General features: G+C 45.3%; 1 protein-coding gene across 5 annotated transcripts in view; it reads left to right on the top strand.

The window, feature by feature from the left end:
- The window catches only part of baiap2a (BAR/IMD domain containing adaptor protein 2a), a 51,334-nt gene that overhangs the window by 474 nt on the left and 29,145 nt on the right, over window positions 1-21,715 (top strand). For all 5 annotated transcript variants that reach the window (XM_070981353.1, XM_070981356.1, XM_070981354.1 and 2 more), the window contains exons 2-3: window positions 13,619-13,694; window positions 17,395-17,481. In XM_070981353.1, coding sequence (XP_070837454.1) covers window positions 13,619-13,694; window positions 17,395-17,481 — 163 coding nt within the window. The remainder of the gene's footprint in view (window positions 1-13,618; window positions 13,695-17,394; window positions 17,482-21,715) is intronic.

Here is a 21,715-nt window from a genome sequence, read left to right as displayed (position 1 = left end):
ATCGGATAATCTCTTTAGGGAGAGGCGCAGTTTTTTCAATCACTTCCATTTGACGAAAAGGCACTGTCTTCCACCTCTACATATTTTTCCTCGACACCACCTTTGATACTCAAATCAAAGTCAATCACTCAGTCCGTTCCTCCACCTAGGCCTATATTTTATTCCTGTAGTCCACCCACTGCGCTGATAGTAGTGTTGGATAATTCAGGGATTCGGTGGATTTCTGCAGCCTCGTTTATTTGCTGAAATAGAGACATTCCAGCAGTCAGTGTTTGACGGGTAGAGGTTGGGCTTATCTGTTGCAACAAGTAAACATTTGCCCCATAGGGATTTCAACATTCAAACCTGTTCCACATAGAGGACCTGTGAGAACTTTGCATGCAACTGTTAAGCCTCAGTATTGGGGAAAAAACCAATTCTGTGATCAGAACAGGATGGATTTCTATAAGGGGTGCACCTCAGATGGTCCCCGCCCCCACCAATGATTTGATCGTTTGTCAATGAAATGACAGAAGCAGTCCCACCCCAAATCGCGTTCAATTTGCCATCATACAAAACGAAATGAGGCGGCCAGTGTGGTGTTAATGTTGTCATTTATTAACCGCCCGTGTTTGTCACTGTCTCTTGAAACATCACTCTTAAATGTTTAATTGTTTAAAAAAAAAAAACAACTGGTTGCTGATTAACTTTCAGTGGAACAGAGAATCCACTGAGCAGTAGTCGATCCAGTGCTGACTGTTTTGTTAAAACTCACTCTGGGCTTTGGTTCACAGCAGCCACCTACTGAAGGAATGTTAACAAACCCTCATGTGATGAGGGCTGCACACCTGTCTTGAGCTAATCTCAGGTTTCTCTTTTGTTTAGAGCTCACTGACTCTGAAGGAAGCTTCTTGCAGTATATTCCTGGTCATTATTTACATGTAATGACCCATAAATATTACCCTACTTTCAACTTTCCCCCTGCGCCCTCCGCCAGCTGTAGTTCCCCGAACAGAAGGCCAGGAACGGGCAGGGGGTAGCTGCTCATTCTCCTGCAGGGAATAGACATCTATCAAAAAGGAGGTCAGATGAGCAGAGACTGACTGGTGCTTCTTCTTTTAGAGCCAACAGGGGAAGCAAATGTTTCAGGTGGTTATTTCTGTCCTCAATTGGTCACACAGCCTACAGTGTATCCTTCCCGTCGTCAATTGTATGCTACGCTCTGTCGGGGCCTTGTCCAAGTGTTTACACCTACTAATGTGGGTTAATCAACATAGACACAGACTAGGTGTCTGGATCCCGAATCTTTGGGGAGAATGGGCCCTTGAGAATGGGCCCTTGCATGTGTGGTCTTGTTCATTCAAGTGCAAACCCAGCTGCGGGACGCTGTCTCTGGGGTGAAAGCGCCCCGTCAGAGTCCTGACAGCCAGGAACGCTGATGGGCAGTGGAGTGGAGAGACAGAGTCCCTCTTCCTCGCTTGGGGATCTGACCTCGTGGCAAAAGCTAGGAAGGTCACCTCGAGTCTTATCTGTAGTCACTGCATTTTTTCCCCCAGCAGTGTTGAAAGCAAGTGTGCTTCAATATTTGAAGAGATGCGTTCAGTTTGACTCAGTGATGAATGATGAGTCTTTTGCAGTGCGCTGCATGTTTTTAGGTGTTTATACCCTCAAAACCTCACTTCAATGATGCCATTAAATTCTAGGGAGGGCAGCACTCGACATGTTTGGTCACTGAAATCTGCTGCTCTTAGTTTGGATGCAACATGAAACACTTTGCGAGTTTGAAGTGCAGACTATCAACTTTAATTTCATGGGCTTCTGAGCCACGATGAGGGAATGGTGAAGCTACAAGGCTGGTTGCGTAAGTATTAAAATGAGGTAAAAATTGCATGATTTTGCAAGTAATTGAGAAGATGCAAAATGTATCCAAAATCCTGAAGTAAACAGAAAATTGAACTGAGCTCACCCCATCATTAGCGGCACAAACAGGGCAGGATGACTTGACATTTCTTACCAGAGTGCAGAGTGTAATGTTGATGACAGTCGTTACTTCTAGTGTTGCACCTTTTGACTTTTTGAAGCATCTCGCCTTTTTATAATGCATTTGCTAATTGTTTGCACAGATGATTGAACATGGAGACTTTCCAAGCACCTGCCAGCTCCAGCAGCCAGTCACATCACATTAACTTTGGTTGGGAAATGAATGAAATTTTAACTTCCGCAGCACAGGCCTGCTCATTTCTCTCCTCGATAAGCATTTGAATGCCTCCGCGGACGGTAATTGTGTTTGTCTGCTTTGTATGCGAGCAGACACCTCCAGAGGAAAAGGAGATGTAAAAAACATACGGCGGCTGCAAAGTCACAGCAGCCAGCAGCTGGGCAGATACTGAGTAATCGCAGGGGAGAAGAGGGGGGTAACTGCGCTGCTGTGAGTCATGTTAGCCCAGTTGAGTGTGTGTGTTTAACAGGGCTGGGACTGTAGGCACAGTGAGAGCGAGACAGCGAGTGGAGGCCGCAGGCACTCCTTAGTTTTCTGACTTTATCTCGATCACCAGGGGAGTCACCCCTGTAAACCCGGCAATCCCAGCCTGATCCTGCATGACTCACTTCCATCTCCTCCCTCACATAGACAGACAGTTCCAGACGTGGCGATTGGCATCTAGTCATTCCCGCACTGACGGGGTGAGACAGATACTTAAGACTGACACCCGGTGCTTGCGTGTTTGAGTGTCTGTCCGTGTGTGTGTGCACATCTCCACCAGCTGGCCCGTGTCGCTGGGCGTCTGTGACCCGGGTCAAGCCTCTTAGCAGGTCGATGGATGAAGTCTGAGCGCCGACCTGGCTTCTAACTTAAGTGACCAAACAGATTAATCAGACTGGAGGCTGAGGAAGAACGGAGCTGTGTGATAAATCAGCCAATAATGAAACGGTTCAAGCACTTTTATCCCAGAGAGAAAAGGTGGTGGAGGGTTTAATGGAAGAACACACCCTTTAGCACAATACTAATGCTACCTGTATTTATTCACAGGCTTTGCTACAGGAAGTGTGTGTTCTCTACTTGGTGCATGCGGTGCAGGTTTTGAACACACCCTGGCAGGTAAGGGAATAGAAGGGTGTGTCCCGTCTCTACCAGCCCTCAGGACTAAACACTCATTTTCCCATGCAGCACCACTCCCTAATTGTCAACACAGCCTGGAAAACAGCAAATGCCATTTTCTCAAATGGCTGTTATGAGGAAGGCTAAATAGTTGTTTGACGTTGAACAGGATCAAGTGCGATGCTCAGCTCTCTCTGGTTACAGGATCCTCATTGTGTCATGAGGCTCATCCTGCTGCAGAACGCCGTTTGATAAGAAACCCCCCGATCCGAAATGCAGTTTTTCTGCCTAAAAGGTATCCTGTTATATAATCGGTTTCTCTCTCAGTTGCAATATTGTCGTGACATTCTCTCCACTCAAATGAGTGATATTCTGATAATGATAAGAGGACCAACAGTTTCACCACAATCTCATGTGGGAGATCTGAACAGGTGGTCTCTTAGCAACAGCGTGCCATTATTCTTATGTGTTTCTGTCATATCATTGTGCTAAAAGACTTGCAGTCGGCGAAGGGCTGGAGAAGGCGAGTGAGAGGGAGGAAAAGCGATGGAGAGGGGAGGTGACGTAGCTTTAGTTTCAGGAGGAGATGAAACGGAGATGTTGAACCTGTCTTAAAAATGCTTCATGAAAGGTCCGTGAGGGCTCTGGGGGGACACCAGCTGGTTATACAGTGGTGTGATTTGGCCTCGAATTAAAATTAAAATACATCTGGAGTCATTCCACTGATGCCTCTCTTCACTTTATTTACCCTTTTTCCAGCAGCATATCACATCAGGCGCCACTTTCCTTATAATACGCAATTTAATAGAGTTTAAAATGACTTCAGCTCCCGAACATCTGCCTCCAGAATATAGTGTTTCAACAAGTTTATGCCTGCTGGTGCCCAGGGCCTTGAAAAGATTGCATTATGCACTGCAGGAGATATCATAACATTCATTGCCTGTGGAACAGCAGATTTGTTCCCTGTGCCTTTGACTGCGATGCAGAGAGAGGACTATTGCTCCACACACCCACCTTCTCTGCACGTCCGGGGGCGGATGGTTTAGAGACATTCTCTCTTTTCTTTTACTCATCACTGCTGTTTCAAGGACGGAGACTTGAGATGCTCCGCTTTGAATCCAAGGCTACACTGTACTGACTGCAAAGAAGCTCGGGAACCGCCGCTGACAGAAAAAAAAAAAAGGTTGATTTTGAAGTCACCTTGTTAGCGTGGCCAGCGTCCAAAACGTGACTTGTCCGTCACAAAAAGGACTTTCTTTGCTCTATAGAAAATGCTTTATTGAGGGGGTGGAAGAGAGAAGGAGATGAAGAAAGGGAAAAATAGATGGAGACATTCCACATCCTTGTTGAAATAGTCCCTAATTACTGTGGAGGGTGAAGCTGTAATTACACAGACTGAAAGAGACACACAGGAGCAGAGACAGAACATTTCAGTTGGTGCTGTGGCAGCGGACAATGGCCTTACATCTGCAGGTCGTGGCCTACAGTTAACATGCCTGTGGCTTGTGTTACTGTACGTCTCTGTGGCAGATGCTGCTACTTTCAGCAGCGTCGGCCACACTACACCCACCGGGCTCGCTCAGCAGGCGACCGCAGTGTTTCTCCGAGCCCCACGCCAGTCATGCTATTGTACAGAAAGGAAATTCAGCTCGCTCACTCCCATGGTTTTCTGCTTTCCTGTCGCTGAAGACGCTCCTATGCAGTCAAACTTGGGATGTAAAGTGACTAATGCAACACTCACTGTCATGGCGCTCCATGTACTGCCAGTTTATTTATTAATTTAGCCTCAAGTGTAAATTCAAAGTGCATTTGCATTATTTAAGTTGTGTTAATTGACAGTGTGGCACGATATACATTTTCATCACGAGCTCGCTGTGATGCAGCAGTATGAAATAAACGAGAGACGGGGGAAAAAGCACTTAGAAAGACTGGCACCGTGGGACACTTTCATAGGAAACGTGGATTTATTTTAGATTTACATTGCACAAAAATTCAAGCTTTTCTGTCTATTTGTGACTGTGCTGAGATCTGAATGTTCCAAACAAGGGGGAGGTCAGCAGTGAGACCCTCACACAATACACCCATAACTCATGAACACCCTTCCTGACAGCTTTAACGCTGCCACGCAGAAAGTGAATTTGCTCACGCTCCCTCCGTCTAACCAGTGAAATGAAGCTGAAATGAAGTTCTTCGTGGCACAGTGTGTCCCTCTCTCGTTCGATGGTCATTTAGAGGAGCGTCAGCCTCCGCCGTCTGTTTATTAGAGTCTCGCTTTCACAATTGATCTGAGTTAGGATGATATTTTGAGGGATTTCAGAGGGATGCCTTTCTTTCCTCCACCAAAATGAATGGATCGTTCGCTGGTCAAAGAACTAAAGCTAGCAAATAAGCCTGGGTCTTGGTTGCTGTGGTAACCAGCGCCTGTGTTGGGTTAGTTGAGTGGCTGATGCCGGCGCGGTCTGAGAGTGTGTGTGTGTGTGTGTGTGTGTGTGTGTGTGTGTGTGTGTGTGTGTGTGTGTGTGTGTGTGTGTGTGTGTGTGTGTGTGTGTGTGTGTGTGTGTGTGTGTGTGTGAGTGTGTGGTGGTGGTGGTGGGGGGGGGGGGGTCACACTGGCTGCAGATGACAGAAGACAAAGCAAACAAACGCAGTAAATAGTTGGTCTCTGGCGGGCAGATTATTTGTTGTGCTCCGGCAGCAGGAGACGCGCAGTTAGAAGGTGGGGGCAGAACAAAGAGCCTGTTTCAGAGGTGGCTCCTCCACCTGAGACCTCTTGTTGGCGAGTGCGGGGGCCAAACACAGTCATCAAACCGCACAGCTTTGATTGAATCTGGTAAAACTGTGCCTTGTAGCTTTTGCCATTTCGTTGTCAAAAGCCCATAATAATATATCTCTTGGTGGCAAATGGGCCTGTCACGATTATTACATCATGTTGCACAGTTGTTGATTCCACAGTCAAGGGAATTTAAAGTCAAGTGCATGAGGCAAACATAAACGCTGTATTTCTGTCATGTCTTCCAGCATTTGAGGTTTGACTTGCGTCACCTCTTCGTCAGCTCTGGTTTGATGGCGCCTGACCGGAGAGTTCACTCCACCAACTTTTTGTCGTTGATGCACTCAACTTCCATTATTTGTATAATGGCAGTGGATGGATACTTTAAACGATTTTCTGTAAATTTGTTAAACGTTTAAAACCTGGTTAATGTGAAGTGAATCAGGTGTGTTTTCATCAGCTGGGTTGAGGCAAACAAGCTGTCTGCCTGAGCACGAGCTTCCAGTGTGAGGAAACAAACATGGAAACAAGAGATTGGCTGTCTAGACGTTCCTGCAATTGCACATCCTGTGTTTCAGCTCAAATGAGACCTATGTCAATGAAGTCTTGAACCACAAGCTATTTGAAATAAGATAATATATAACTTTATTGATCCCACGCCAGGGAAATTGCTTTGTTACAGACAGCAATAATAAGAGATTAGATATAAGAATTAAGAAGGAGATGTAGAAAAGAGACAAATAAAAGAGACAATAAAAAACAATACAAGATAGAATCAACTCTATATATGTATATGTGCATTATATACAAAATATGCATAAAAAGTTGCCTTTTGAAGCAAAATTTTGAATTGCTCATGACAGGATGTGCGTGATAAAATACTGTATTGCACTACTGCACAGCAGAAAAGATATAAAGCAGTAGAAATAATATATAAGCACAGTAAAACATCTGTAATATTGAACAGGATATTTGCACAGATGTATATTAACAAATGAAGACACACTCTTTTGTGACCAACGGCATCTCTTAAATGAGCGGCCGTTGAATTCACCAACATGGATTCAGGCCTAGCTGTCTCCAACATGACCAAACATTTTACTTCCACAGAAGTTGCTGTGCATTGTCCTTGGGGATGCTTACAGTTCACACTGAGAGTGAATGATAATGAAAGATTATTACTAACAATAAGCCTGTATTCCTCTTCAAATCCTGTTTTAGCCGAAGCCCGCGCACCAAGTCGCCTCTACCTTTAGCTCTCAGAGTCCCGATAGCAAGGTGCACATTGTGTTTGCCTGGCAGAGAAAGGAAAGAGCGTGGGACGTGTAAGAGGACGAATGTTAGTAAGAGGTGATTCAAGATTCACGGTGATGGAGATCCTTTTTGCAAGAGTTGAGTTTCCTCGGTTAGCATAGCTCCTGTCTGATAATATGAGTCACGCTGGACTCGAAAATATTGACTAAGCAGAATGAAATCTAGCTGAAACTTTGTGTCTTTCTGCTGTTATGTTCTGTTCACATTACATAACTGCGAAAGATGCAGAAGAACACAATTACTTTTATACCTAAACTGACGGTGGAGTGTTGATTCGCTTGTCCTGGTCCTCTTCAAGCGTCTGCAGGGTCATGAGTTTCATTATAGCCTCTGTGGCCACGACCCATAATTGGATCCCTGCTGCTAATAAGTTAGCTGTAATAAGTAGCGCTTAATGTTTCCTGCTCGAGCTGGACAAAGAGATCACAGGAGGCTTTAATGTCTCTGATACTCCGGTGCCAGAAAATGTTTTTTATGTTGGCCACAGGAAACAAAATCATTTCCCGTCTGATCCTAACAGCAAAGTGAACTTGAACGTCCCATCAATCCGGCATGTTAGCGTTACCTATATTGTTCGGGTTGTATGATATAAGCAGCATCGTTATCTGTAGCATAAGACCGAGGGCTGCAACTGTCAGTATTTGCTGCATCAACAAACAACAGATTTCCTGTCACTTTGTGAAGTTATAAGAAGAACGCCTTTGGTCTGCTCCGTACGGATCCCCGTCTGTGTTTGGCGCAGCTGATGTGCAGTAATCTACTCTGCACACTTCCCCAGCAAAAGAACACGAGAGCTCTTCTCAAACTGTACAGAGTCTTCTCTCGGCTCACGACGTTGAAAAGTTTGCTCTCCTCACTTGGAAAGGACACGAATGTTCACGTGGCGTTGTTGGATTGATGTTCGGCGCGGCCTCCACTGAGAGGCACATGCTGGGCCTCCTGCGTTAAGAGCGAGGCTTCAGGTATGCAAGAAGGACAGACTTCTTTGTGGCATCTGTTCAAAGCGTACACCCGGACTTTGCTCTGAAACAAGTATATGACAGTCTGTGTGTTCTCTGGATTGATGTGTGTACTTTAGAAAGTTCTCTAACCCACCTTCAGCTGGATTGCAGGATGAAGCTGGCTCTGTTTCCTTCACTTGCGCAGAAGCTCTGCAGTGATTTTTAGACTCCTTGCGCTCCACATCCCATGCTGTTGTGTGGTCGCCTTGAAAATCTCTCTTAATCTACGACTTAACAAGAAGTTTGCCATCTTCCCTTATGAAGAAACGGGAGAAGTGAGGACAATGAGTCTATTTTTGAGCACGATGTTTGAATTAAATTTGCATTCTTCTGGAGAAATGTAATGAGATTTGTATGGAATGCAACCTCTCACAAGTGGCTGTTGTCTTTCCAGTGTCGCGGAGAAGTCTGACATGCTCAGTTGTGACAGCAGGAGGAATAGAAGCAGTTTGGGATGAGCCGTGACCAGACTGGAAATAAACAGAAATAAACATCTGGAAAGTTTAATCCAGACTGACCTTTGACAAAATACCCACACATACTCCCCCTACCACTTATTTTCTCCCTTTTCAGGACACTTAAAAGTTAAAGGAAAAAAAAAATACACTATATATGCAGTGGTACATTTAATTAATAGTTCAAAATTGTCCATAGTTTTGCAATTTCCATAGTTAATATCGTTCCTGCGTGTGCGTTTTCTCGTTCTGATATTCACGACATGCGCCTGAAGGCAGCATGATGGAGTTTTGGCACATTGTTTGGTCAGTTTGTCTGCGGATGTCAGCTGAGGGTGTGAAGAGTACAATGGCAGCAACCAGAGTAAAGCTGTTGAGTGGAAATGTTTTGGATTTTATTTATGACCCCAACCCCCCCCCCCCCTCCCCACACACACACACGCACTCAAAACTCCAGACCTCTGTTTTTACCAGATTTCCTCAGATTTGGCCTCTTGAGCTCGCTGTCCGCTCCGTTTTTTGCGGCAGTGCTCGTCAGATGTGTGTATTCAAGCATCGCTAACTTGAATGTGCATTGGTCCCTGTGGTTATGTAAAAGAGTTTTGGAAATCACACAGTGTGGCAGATGAAGAGCAACAGAATTGCAATCACATGCACACCCGCAGCTGCCCTGAGGCCAAGCCGAGCGGCGTTGATTTCAGCTTCGTTTAATTGTAGCTAATTTCCTCTGCACGTTTGCATATTGCAAAACTGATTTTAAAACTGGAAAAAAATGGAAAATTGTTGGCTGATCTTTTACCCTGACTCACTGTTGCCCTTTTGTAAACATTGCACAAGTGATGCCACAGCTTCATCCTTTAGCCTCACATAATGATAGCATAAGATGACACAATTAGCAATTTTCTCCTTCGGCGTTATGTTCAAGCCTGCTTCGGTGCCGTAACTTGAGCAACGCAGGGTTTCCCTCAGGTGACTGCAGAGCCGAGGTGGTGACACACCCGGATCCTGACGTGTCTCGTCTTGGTCCGCCCTTGTTCCTCATCAGTCGGTGGAGTCAATCAGACAGGAGATCATGCTGCGATCTGACTCCTTCCTCTTGGCACCGCAATTAGTTTAAAGGTCTCATCTGTCCTCCAGCTGATTGAGACCCATCATAAACTCACGCTTCTCTTTATTAAGAAAGACAGTCCATCCACAATTTACTCCCTTTTTTTTCTTTCATTCCTATCATTAAGCTTGGCCGCCCCAGCTGCCTGTCACCACATGACAAGTCCTTACAGTCCTCACAAATACAGTAAGCGTTGGCGTCAGCGCTCATCTGATGCTGGGCATTTTCCGGCCTGCGTGTAGAAGAGGGAACGCGGAGGAAGGAGCGAGGGGAGGGCGGCTAGGAGCAGATGATGGCATCCTGGCTTCTGATTGCGCGTGATTCCCCCTGGTTCTAATCAGCCAGTGTTGCTTTGAAATTACCCCCTTTGCATGTCATTACTGTGTTTGCCTGTGTGTAAGCGTGTGTGTGACAGAACAGAATGAGTGCAGATGAATATCCCATAGCTTGAATCAGCACTCTGTTTCACATACACTGACCTTGTTACAGTCGCTGCTTCCACGCCGAGGAGGAATTCATTTGGTTCGGGTGCAGAGAAATCATTTTAATCCACTTAATAATGTTTTCTCTTATCTGCAGCCTTTGTGCTCGAGCTCCAGAGTTCTCCGTATTCTTCCCGTCTCGCAGCACAATTGGGTGTCAGACAGATTTGATTCATTTCGTAGGAGACATTTCTCTGCCCCCCTTTAATTGTCTGCTTTAATTTTTGCCCCCGGTGCTGATAATGAATTCATTCAGTCTTCATTGTAGGCAGTCGCAATATGGACAACTTCTCGGTCCCCACAAAGGAAAAGATTAGACTTCAGCCGTGACACGTTTCTTATTTTATTACTGCTTTAATTGAAAGATGATACAGAGGAGTGATTGAATGGGCAGGGGGACACACAGTACGCGATTATATACCTTTTATTTCAGAATACTTGAAGTATTCCGTCCTCTCTCTTCCTCTCTCTGTCCTCCTCTCTGTCTCTCTTTCTCTTCACGTCACACAACTTCAATGCCTCCTGGCCCCATTTCCCAATTAGCTGCCACAATTAGGGTGACAATGTAGTACACGAGAACTGGGATGACAAATTTAGCAACGATGGGAAGAGATGAAGGAAGAAACTACCTCACCTTTTTTTTTTTTCTCTCCACTTCCCCCTTAGCTGCATGTAAATCATGTCTTTTATATAATCATTATGTCCGTGGTAATTCTTTATATGCAGTTCTGCAGTAACTGCATGTATTTTCTTTGTGGTGACTGAATGGCAGTGTGTCAGCGTGTGTGCGCGCGTGCATGCCTGTGTGCGTGCGTGCGTGTGTGTCAGATACCTTTGGCCTCTTCAGTGGGAGAATGTGCCGTAATGATGCTGCACCGGGCTTTGCTTCGTTATGCAATCCTCCCACCAGCTCGAAACACCACCACTCTTTTTATTATAAAGCCTTGTATTAATGCAGGTGCGCGCATGAGCACGCGCGCACACGTGAATGTGATTTGCACATTCACGTGACCCCCGTGCTCATCAATGAGATGCACTTTATTTCAGAATCGGGCGGAGCGACGGAACATTTAGGAATAAACATTTCCTCAGCGAGGCCCACAGGGATGTGTTAAGCTTTTATCTTCCCCGAGGCGGAGAGAGGGGGGATACCTTTTCATGTGAGCGCTGTGTGTGTGTTTGAAAATGGGATTCTCCCCCAATTATGCTCCTATCCTTCTAGCACATTAGACGCTATTAAACACTAGTTGCTGTTGGAGTAGTTCACAGAGCTCATTCTGCCGTCTCTTCAAGTTAGCTTTGGAATAAGTTTATGTAAAACAATAAGCTGACACGACGCCCTCTGCACAAAGCAATCAGCGGTGTATTCAGTCTGTAGAGCCTTCATGTGCTCTCTTTCTTGAGAACATTTTTTTCTCCTCTTCAGGAACAACTGTTGTATTTTTAAAAGAAGCTTCTCTGCAGAATCTCGCTGTGGCCCTGAGAGCTGCAGAGCCGATGCACGGTGGACTTGCTGCAATCCATTTGGCTCGAGGGCCAGAGCCATCTAAAAGCAGCAGAGGAATTTAATAAGAACATAATGACCTCTGAGTTCAGACAGCCAGCCGCCATGGGAAGCTGAGTAACACCTTCACTGTCTGTCGATGCTCACCTCAACCGATGCCAGAGTTTAAAGCCATGTTAAAATATTTTTTGCACAATTATCACAAGCTAGCATCCTCCAAAAATGCAGGGAACTATCGAGCTGCAACAGTTATTTGATTAGGTGATCAAGATGAAATTAATCAACAGTCTTGATAACTGATTAATAGTGTTAGTAATTTTTCGAGCTAAAAGCAGAACACGTGTCAGGTTTTGATGCTTTTCTTTGTCATATATGAACCTGAACTGGATTTCTTTGGTGTTGGAAATGGCTCACTTTCGCCTGTGGGAAATGTTGACGGGCATTTTTCATCATTTATTTATTTAATTTTCTTAATTAGTCCATTAATCAAGAAGAGAATCGGCTGATTATTGTGAAAACAATCATTTGTTGTGGCCGTAGACGCAATCACTGCTCTAATGCGTGCATAAGAATTTCAGCTAATTCTCATGTTGATTACACCATATCAGCACAAGCGACTATTTAAAATGAGGTTAAGCTGCATCTTTTACAGTTGTAACAGCTTTGTTTTGAATTCCAGTCCAGTTTCTGCTGTGCGGGCTTGAGATGCAAGCACAGCCATGGAGAGGCGTAGTAAAACAGTTGCTGCTGGTAATGAAAGTATCAGTGGTTTACCTCTGACTCACTGGTATTTCTACTGTAGGTGGGTTATATTGCACTGAAGCCACCTGAACTATGACTCCTGACAGGATGCACAGCAAGCGCGCACACACATATACCGTCCTATCCAAATCTTGGCTCTCATTAAAAACAAAAGACAGACAGCAAGATGAAGGCAAAAGCTGAAATATGACTGAAGATGAGAGGCTTGTGATTTTCAAGATGTGCTGCCGAGGTTGTTTCAGGTTGACGCTGGTGGCACCTTGCCGTATTATTCTGCCACAGTGTGGATCCAGGCTAGAAGTAGATTATTAAGTGTTCTCCTGCAGTATTGATGGCTTGTGTTCGGGACTGCTGCTGCAGCAGTGTTGTGGCTGTCTCTCTGTCCCCTGGCTGTTCCCGACTAGCTGACTGGGGACCGGCTAATTGGAGGAAGCCCTGGAGGAGCACAGGAGGAGGAAGGAGAGGAGGGGTGGGAGAGAAGCAGAGGAAACAATGGTGGTAGGAGATGTCAGGCATCATGCATTCTCTGCATTTACATCGACTGTGCCCGTGGTGCAGGATGATATCCTGTCTACATGGTAGAGCTGTGTGTTGCTGCTGCTGTGACAAAAAGTCTGTTCAGTTTCAGAAAAAGAGATGTTAATGCAGTAATTTTAAGTCTCGATGCTGATGAACTGGAGCCCGCAGCATTGTGTATTATGTCCATCTGTAGAATCTCTAGCAGCCAACATTAGCCTTTTTGTCCACCATCTACCTCTGTAGGTTAACTCTGTGCTTCCCTGTCGGTGCAAATTTCCCAGTCACTTCGTTTTCATTCACGAGTACCTCTCCCACTCCTCCACTGCCTCATCCCACCTGCACTGTAAGAGGGCACGATGTGGGTGGAGGAACCCATTCCTGCCCTCATTAACATTCGAGACAACCACCCAGTGCCTCCAAAGATTCTGTCGATGGCTGTTTACTCTGTGTGTGATAGATTTTGTGCAGCTGACGCAGGTTCGTGTATGTCAGAGGGAGAAAGAGAGGCAGAAAGTGTGTGAGAGAGTGAATAGAGCAAGGTGGAAGACTTTCTTCTGTGCCCTTGACCCCGCTCTGCTGATAAATGAAACCTCCACCTCCCATCTATCTCTTGTTTTTCTCTTTCAGACCATCATGGAGCAGTTCAACCCCTGCTTACGGAACTTTGTTGCCATGGGGAAGAACTATGAGAAGGCCCTTGCCAGTAAGTCCTTTTTTTCTCATTTATTTTCTCTGCGCTTTTCGCTGCAGGTTTAGGCACACGGCCAAGCCAGCACTCTCTCTGTCTCTTTCTCTTTCTTCTCTCTCTCTCTCGCCACATATATATCTATCTACCTATCCTTCTTTGTTATCTCACTAAAAGGAGGACAGTGTTTATCCTCTTGCCAAATGGGCAGGACATATCGTGTGGTGCACAGCCTCTGGCATGGCTTGCATATTGTAGGGGACGTGCATTCAGAGAAACACAAAAAGCCTCTAATCCGATGAAGAGGTAAGGGGAGCTCACTGTCAGCAGTGAAATTCACAGAGGAGAACATGTGGATATATGTTTGGAACACTTTCATTTGCCGAATTGCCTGACTTTGGTAACAACGTCCCAAAAACTTTCCCCCAAAACGCCTCTCAACCTTAACACAAAGCCGAACCCCCTCAATCTAACTAATCCAGAAATTAATGGGGCTTCTTCCCCCTCCCCGTCCCTGTGCCTCTTTCCCCTGACACACACAATAACTAATCCTGGCCTTGGTGTAGGTAGGAGACAGACTGGTAGGGACTCACTGAGCCATTAAAGACCCACTTTGCAGGATTGGCTCAACCCAAGGGACTAAGAGGCTGTGATGTGCGGGGGCAGGGAATGGGAGGACACACTTCCACCCATATGGTGCAATCACTGAAATTATTCAACACTAGAAATGCCAAAAGGGCTTCATGGGTAGGCCCGCTAGATCTGGATGTGGGAACATTCCAGGTTTTCTAATACAGCAGTCAGTCGCTAAATCTCACAGCGTTTGGTAGGTGTAAAAGCAACAGATGCACACAACTGAGTGACTCCGACTGCCTACCAAACACAGCCTGGAACTCGTTATACAAGTCCCCTGACAGCATGATGAGGACGGTGTAGGTGCAGGAAATGATCGCTGTCCTGATTAAGCAACGTGTGGTTCATCCTCCTCTTCTCCAGAGTGAAGGATGAGTGATGGATCAGTAGCTCTGAGATGAGCCCCTCCCCTACCGATTGTCTCCCAGCCTTGCAATCAGAAATCCGGTAATCCTCTCCGTCTGTCTCTGTGAGCCCCTCACCACACATTTCATTAGACAGAAGTAAAGTATCCACATAGATCCAGCTTATCTACTCAGCCACCCTTCAGCTACACACACACACACACACACACACACACGTGCGACTGCAGCAGCAATATCAGCAAGACTAAAGTGTCTGTTGCTTGGAGATCGCTTTGAAAATGTGCCGTAGCTCCGACCATCCTACTCACACCAGCCCCTGCCACATATACACACTTGCGTGCACGCGCACAAACACACACACACACATCAAGGCAGGCAGGAGGTCTGTTTGGCATAATGAAGAGAAATCAGCCGTGATGCTCCGGAGGGGCTCCACTCTCAGTTCTCAGGTGTTCCCCCAGCAAGAGAGGAAGGAGAAAACGCATGCCATCCTCTGCCTTTGACTCAGCTGTAATTGGGATTAGCATTAGCATATGTCCCTCATCCTCGGAGCAGAGCTGCGAGGCTTGCAACCTGGGAGACTTCCTCTATCGCAAGGCTGCATCTGTCTGCTGGAATTAGCCTGCCCCTGCCAGGCTATTGTTGTAAATGTGTCTCTCACCTGGCAGCTGTCTGCAGGCACAGGGCCCATCTGTCACCTGGACCACTGTTGAACTCACCTCCAAAAGCGGCGGCCATTATTCACCGGAGATGGGCTGATTGGCAGGCTGTGTGGCAGCCGGGCAGAAATCACTGGGAGCCGACTTTGCCCTGCGTGACCTTTGCTTGGCCAGCACAGCAGCAGTTGGAATAATAGGGACTGAAGGGGATATTGATCTGCAACCAGGAGCACTCTTGATCTTTATTTAGTCAGTGGGAGAGAAGAGGAGATATGGCTGCTGATTACGATTAACCTCACAGATTGCTCCTGTGTGCGCTCCAGATGTACAGCCGAGGTCAGTCATTTTGTTTGTGCATCACGCAGCATATCTGTGCATACATGACATCTTGTTTTTGTGACCCTTGGACTCTCTTGAGTGAAAAACAGGTTATTAGGTGACCCCATTAGATCATAAAGCCACTTGGATTTACATTATTCATCAATGCTGGAACGCAGCATGACTGAAAGTGGTCGACATCCAGTGCCGCAAAGGGACACCCCAGCAGGCTGGAACCTTGTCTGTTCAGGTGTATGAACCATAATTCACCCACTAATCACAGAACCCCCCCCCCCAGGTCACTGTGTCACCCTTCTGTCTAGTGTTCAGACATACTGACAAAAGAGATGAAATGGAATGGAAGAAGGAAAAGGCCAGTGGTGTTAACAGCATGTGCTTAACAGCGTGACATTTTTCTTTCCATGGCTGGAACATTTTGAATCTTATTTGGTCGCAGATCAGAAAGAGCCTCGCGATGAAAAACACCCCAAAATTGACTCCGATCACGAGACATTACGAATTTAAAAATAAGCTTATTGACTCACTGCAATGCTGTGTGTATGGTGTGTGGTACTTATCACAGATGCAGCAATAGACAAACTGTTAAAAACATGGAAAAAAGCAAATGGAGTGTTTCCAGTTTTGATCTGGAGAAACTGATGAGTTTGGTGCCACATTAATTCGGGCTTCACTGAATGTGAAGTGTGTGTTTGTAATGCCCAAAAAATCTCTAAATATTAAACTTATTGCTCACATGCACCTCGGGGTGGTAAAAAACCAGATTGTCATTATAACACTGGGCCAGAAACACAACATAAAGGAAAACAGTTTGTGTGTGGCTTTCCCATCAAGCACAGCTGATCTGCCGGAAAATAATTTCCTCTTTGCAATCAAGCACGCAGAATGCCAACAAGATGATGATGTGGAGTAATTCCGTAGCAACATCAGCGCGGCATTATTTTCAGATGGCAAGAAGCTGTGATTGACTACTCGAAAAGCAAAGCGCAGCTACAGTAGAAGAGATGGGTGCGAACGTTTCCGCGTCACTGGCCAGACTGCTGTTTACACAAAGCTGAGCTGTCGAATGGTTGGCGTTTTCCGCACACTGCACTGTAACCTGCGGAGTGTAGCTAAGCACGTTTACCCAAGCACAGGGTCAAGGGCTGTGTTTCATGAGATATGTGGTTCTCACACGACAAACAGTTGATGATCTTGTTGAATGTGACGCGTTGCTGTAGGTTAAACTGCCAAACACAATATAAAGTAATTGTCATTAGCCTAACCTTAAACATCTACGGCAGGAAAATGCAACATGCACATGAATGCAGCGTTAATATTATTCCGATAACACTGACAGGGACCATTTTACTGCACTATGAGTATTTGTACTTCATAGTTTCAAATACATTTTGGTAATACTTAAGTAAAGTTTTTAGTGCAGGACTTAAACTTTTAGGGTGTGTTTTTGACACTTTTGTTTTTGTTTGTGGGTCGTTTCTTATGTTTTCTGATCTTTGTGCTTGGCTTATGCTGCATTTTTGTGGGGGGCTTTATGGAAACAGTCATTTTTAAATTTGTATTGTTTGTTGTGTCAGTGAGGACCTGAGGAGGCCACTTTGTGGAAGCTAATTAGGATCCAATAAAGAATAAAGTGTTTTTTATTGCTACTTTTCTGAAGTCAATGATCTGAATTCTTTCAACTTTACAACCATTCTGCTCTGTTTGTGTTCTTTTTATCTCCAGATGTGACATTTGCTGCCAAAGGCTACTTTGATGCTCTGGTCAGAATGGGTGAACTGGCCAGTGAAAGTCAAGGATCCAAAGATTTGGGTAAGTGACTGACATACACCTGAAGACCTCCGTTTTTTTCTATTATTTCTGCTTTTCTCTCTCTCTTTTGTTCTTGGCGTTGGCCTTCACTGTCTCGCTGGCCTTGCGCAAGCAGTTCTTTACACACTCACATGCACGCACACATCATCTAAACATCAGCTTCCTGTGCAGGGGAAGCATTCGGTGAGACACGTGTGGGCTGTTACAGGAGGTGTTTTTTAATTAGAATTTCTACTGAATCACTGTAGTTCAAAAGCAGTTTGTCGTCAGCTTGTGTCCTGAAGGAAATCACTTTTTCAACTGATGGGCTTCCTTTTTGTGAGAGGCATGTCATCAGAGATAGAAATAAGAACGGTAATGAATGCAGTACCGTCAGCGCAGCGAGGTGGGAGCTGATCATCATTTATTTACAACAGTATAGACGATGGTAACATGTTTTCATCCGAGCTGAAGATTGATTCTGGAAAAGCCTTTTCATTTGACTGCTAGGAGTTTGCCAAGCATTTCCAGTTACATTGACTGTGTGTACCACATCTCAGGAGTGGTGCACCTTATGCGATGTGTGCATGTCATGTCAGTTAGGTGTGTCAGCCTGCGTGCGTGTGCGTGTCCCCGTTACAAACATAGAGGTCAGCTGGAGAACCAACACCTGGTCCTCTCGCCGCGAGTAGTTTCCCAGGTGATCGCTGTCTCTGAGAGTGTCTGTGTTTGCTGTCACCAGCCCATGGGGAAATCAGCTCCTGTTTGAAGAGATTCCCTTTGCACTGATTGTGCTTTCGACTGCTTGATCTGCGCAGAAGTAGCTGTTGATTTGACGGGGCCTTTGTTGCGGTGGAGCTGAGATCCAGTTTGGGTTTCCTCCAGCCCAGCCAACAGGGATTGACATGAAAGTGCTCTCAGGATGTTTTATTCAGTAAGCCACCCTCTCTCTCTCCCTCCCTCCCTCGCTCAATCTCTCTATCTCGCAGCCTCTGTGAGGTTTCCCATTGATTCCGAAGTTTACAGCAGCATCTCCATGTTGAACTGAGCCTCGCTTACAGTAGCGGGGCTCCTCATCCTCAGCTGAACTTGTCACGAAAAGGAAAGAGCAGAGAGTGATCTGACTGATGGCTCGCCGCACACATTTTAAAGATAGTTATTGTCAGACGCTGTTAAATGTGTGCGTGCGTTTCGGTGTGTGCTGATAGGTAGAGGTGGCTGCTATGGCCTGAAATAATACTGCGATATTTCAGGGAATGTAGTTTCTCAGCTTGCTTTAAGACTCACAGTAGCTGTTGGACTCTCCTTGCAGCATTTTTGGCTCCACTCGTACTCGACCGGTTGCCTCTGCTTCGTTGTCTTCTTACGTATTACTGTGGCTTGTTGTACATCTGATCGTTTGTAACTAAATCATGAATGTCGCCCTTTTTTTGAGTTAACTCCTCCACTGTGGAGCCGGCAGCAATGTTGTCAGATTATTGACATAATCTCAATGCTGTATGTAATTTTTTAACTTATCATATTAAAAATTAAATGTATTTTTGTGGCACACCCCTGCTAGAAGGTGACTCTGCCTACCAATGATGGTGCATATATAGGGTATGTGTGTGCAAGTATATCAGTTTACTCACCTCTTTTGTCACAAGTATGTATGCCAGAAGTGAAAAGTGAAGTGAAAGCCCTGCCTCGAGGAAGATCTGCAATGGGACTGGATATTTGAGATGACTTCTTCTCCTGGTCGTTTGCTTAATGAGCACAGACACAGAAATAGCCGGAATCTCTCTGTGCAGCTGTGAGGTTGTGATGCAGCTAAAGATATTAGCCCCTGTTGTTCATTGTCTCCAGTACAATGCAAGATGAGAGATAAGATAATCTTTTATTAATCCCACAGTGGGAAATTTGCAGTGTTACAGCAGCAAAGGGGAGAGTGTAATGGTAAGAAACATCCGCTAGAATAAAGTAGTAAATGTAGCAGCTACGCTCCGCTGCGTGCCACTGCGCTTCCCAAGGGAAGGATCGGTATTTTTCCGGCCACCTGCTTGCAGCTTTTTGGAGTTTCCACCCATGAGGTCGGTGCCAGTGCGCTGACCTCCTGTCAAACGATGCGCAGGGGTTAGCTCAGAGTTTCCTGTTTATCTGCTGGTGGAGCACAGAAATATCCACAGATCCGGAGGAGCGCTGGAGGTTAGCTGAGCAGATCGCAGCCCGTGTGCTGAACTTGGTTAGAGATGGCAGTCTTACGGTTTAAATCTCCCTTTTGTGATTAATCTGGTCGTAATCTTTAAGAGATGTTTTCATGCAAATAGGATAAGTACTTCTTTTTTTCCCACAGGAACTTTGTGTCTTAATAGCTGTTTTCACTCACTTCTCATCTGTGTATTGATGGAGATTTTATTAAAGCTTAAGGTTTATTTAGGGTCTTTCCGGTTTCTCACATTCAGCTGTGATGACTGTAGCTTGCTTGCATTTTAATTCCACCCAGGCTCAGTAATCAATCACATCACGTGATCGCTCGGCGTCCCTTTGATTGGCTGATCATCCTGACTGTAGACACATCTCTGCTGTTTTCTGCGGGCTGTCTGCATCTGCGTGTGCTCACACTTTCATACGTGAGCATAAGTTTGATCTCTCTTTGCACCACTTTAAAGCCCGTTAATTCCACAGAGGCTCAGCGAGAGACGGCTGCAAGTGGTCCCACCTACACACCTAAGAGTCGGCAGCTGCTCTCCATCTCTTTCTTCCTCCCTCCCTCCTCCCTTTTTTTCCCTTCTGTCTTTCTCACACACACACACACACACACACACACACACACACACACACACACACACACACACACACACACACATAAACAGTATGCTTAAAACACAGGTTGAAATTACCCTATGAAATAATGCCCTCTGTCGCTGTTTTTATTATCAACAAATCAACATGCGTTACACCCTTTAGAACACCGTATGTTCCCACAGGAGTCGGCCCTTGTGTGGATGCATGTGTTCATGCCTTTTTATACTTGGTTGTAAGCTTTTCCTATGCATAAATCTCCTGTCATTTCTACGTGTTTATACAGCATGAGTGCTCTTTTAATCCACTTGTGTATATCTCCGCCTAAAGAGACAGAGTCTCTCTTGCTCGCCAGCCCCACTACTCCCACACACTCCCTCCCACATACCCTCCTCTGGTTGGGCTAATCATCGCCTGTCACTTTGCCACCCACACACACATGTGTGCACGCACACACACACATACACACACCTGCCCTCCCTCCCCTCTTTCCCCTCTCTTCCTCTGTTTCTGCCATCCTCCTCTTCTTTTACCCTCTTCATTAAGTTACATTGGTAGCTTTCCAAGCCTTCTAGGGAAATACAGGAAACATAGTTTGTGGGGCTGAAGATATTTATGACAGTCGTAACCAACCAGCTCTGCTCCATTGTGTTTATATTCCTCTGAACTAAGAGGCTTGTTATTTACGTCCACACCCGAAGCCAAATGGGCAGTTAAGAGGTTTTAGCTGCAGAAATTCCTGGCGTTTTGATCCTCCTTCATCTTTCTCGTAGCAAAATTCCAACCAAACTTTGCCTTTTTTACAGAAAGTCGGGATGTGTTTAAGAGTTGTACATTGTAGATTACTTTTTCCAAAAAGAAAAAAAAAGATAAACAAACTAAAGAACACATTTTTATTTGAATTGATGGGCAGCCCACGCAGCCCATCTTAACGCCCCTGCTGCCTCATGTGTGTACGTAATGTTACTGTAGGGAAGTTATGTTCTACAAAGTCAGCCAAGGGTCTTATCTTTATTCATTTTTTCCCACACGCTTTAAGACACTGGGTTAAAATTCACCCTGTCCGCAGTCAATATAACACCAATGGAATACTGGGTTTAATTTATAGTTATATGTAGAAAACCGGCCAAGTTGGGTTGTTTTGATCCAGTAACTGTATTATAACAATTACAGCAACAGTATGCCAGGGCTGCAGCAGTATACCAGTTTCACTGTACACTGTGGTATTAAAGTTGAGGTTATCGTACTCTGTTCATTTGCTCATCTACAGTATTGAATTCCATCGTACTCCTGTTATTAAAAAATATTTCAATCTAATATCATGGGTCTATTTTTAACGCAGCATTTGTGAGTGTGCATTCATGGTTTTGAATTTAAAATGCCCCCTGACGCTGCTTCTCAAATGGTTCGGTTTCATGGTTATCTGTTCAGCACGGCTCACGGGTCCCCTCAGTTTTCCATTTGCAAAGAAAAG

This window comes from Chaetodon trifascialis, chromosome 15, assembly GCF_039877785.1.
Source record: "Chaetodon trifascialis isolate fChaTrf1 chromosome 15, fChaTrf1.hap1, whole genome shotgun sequence".
NCBI classification, from domain to species: Eukaryota; Metazoa; Chordata; class Actinopteri; order Chaetodontiformes; family Chaetodontidae; genus Chaetodon; species Chaetodon trifascialis.
This window is presented reverse-complemented; position numbering and strand designations above follow the sequence as displayed.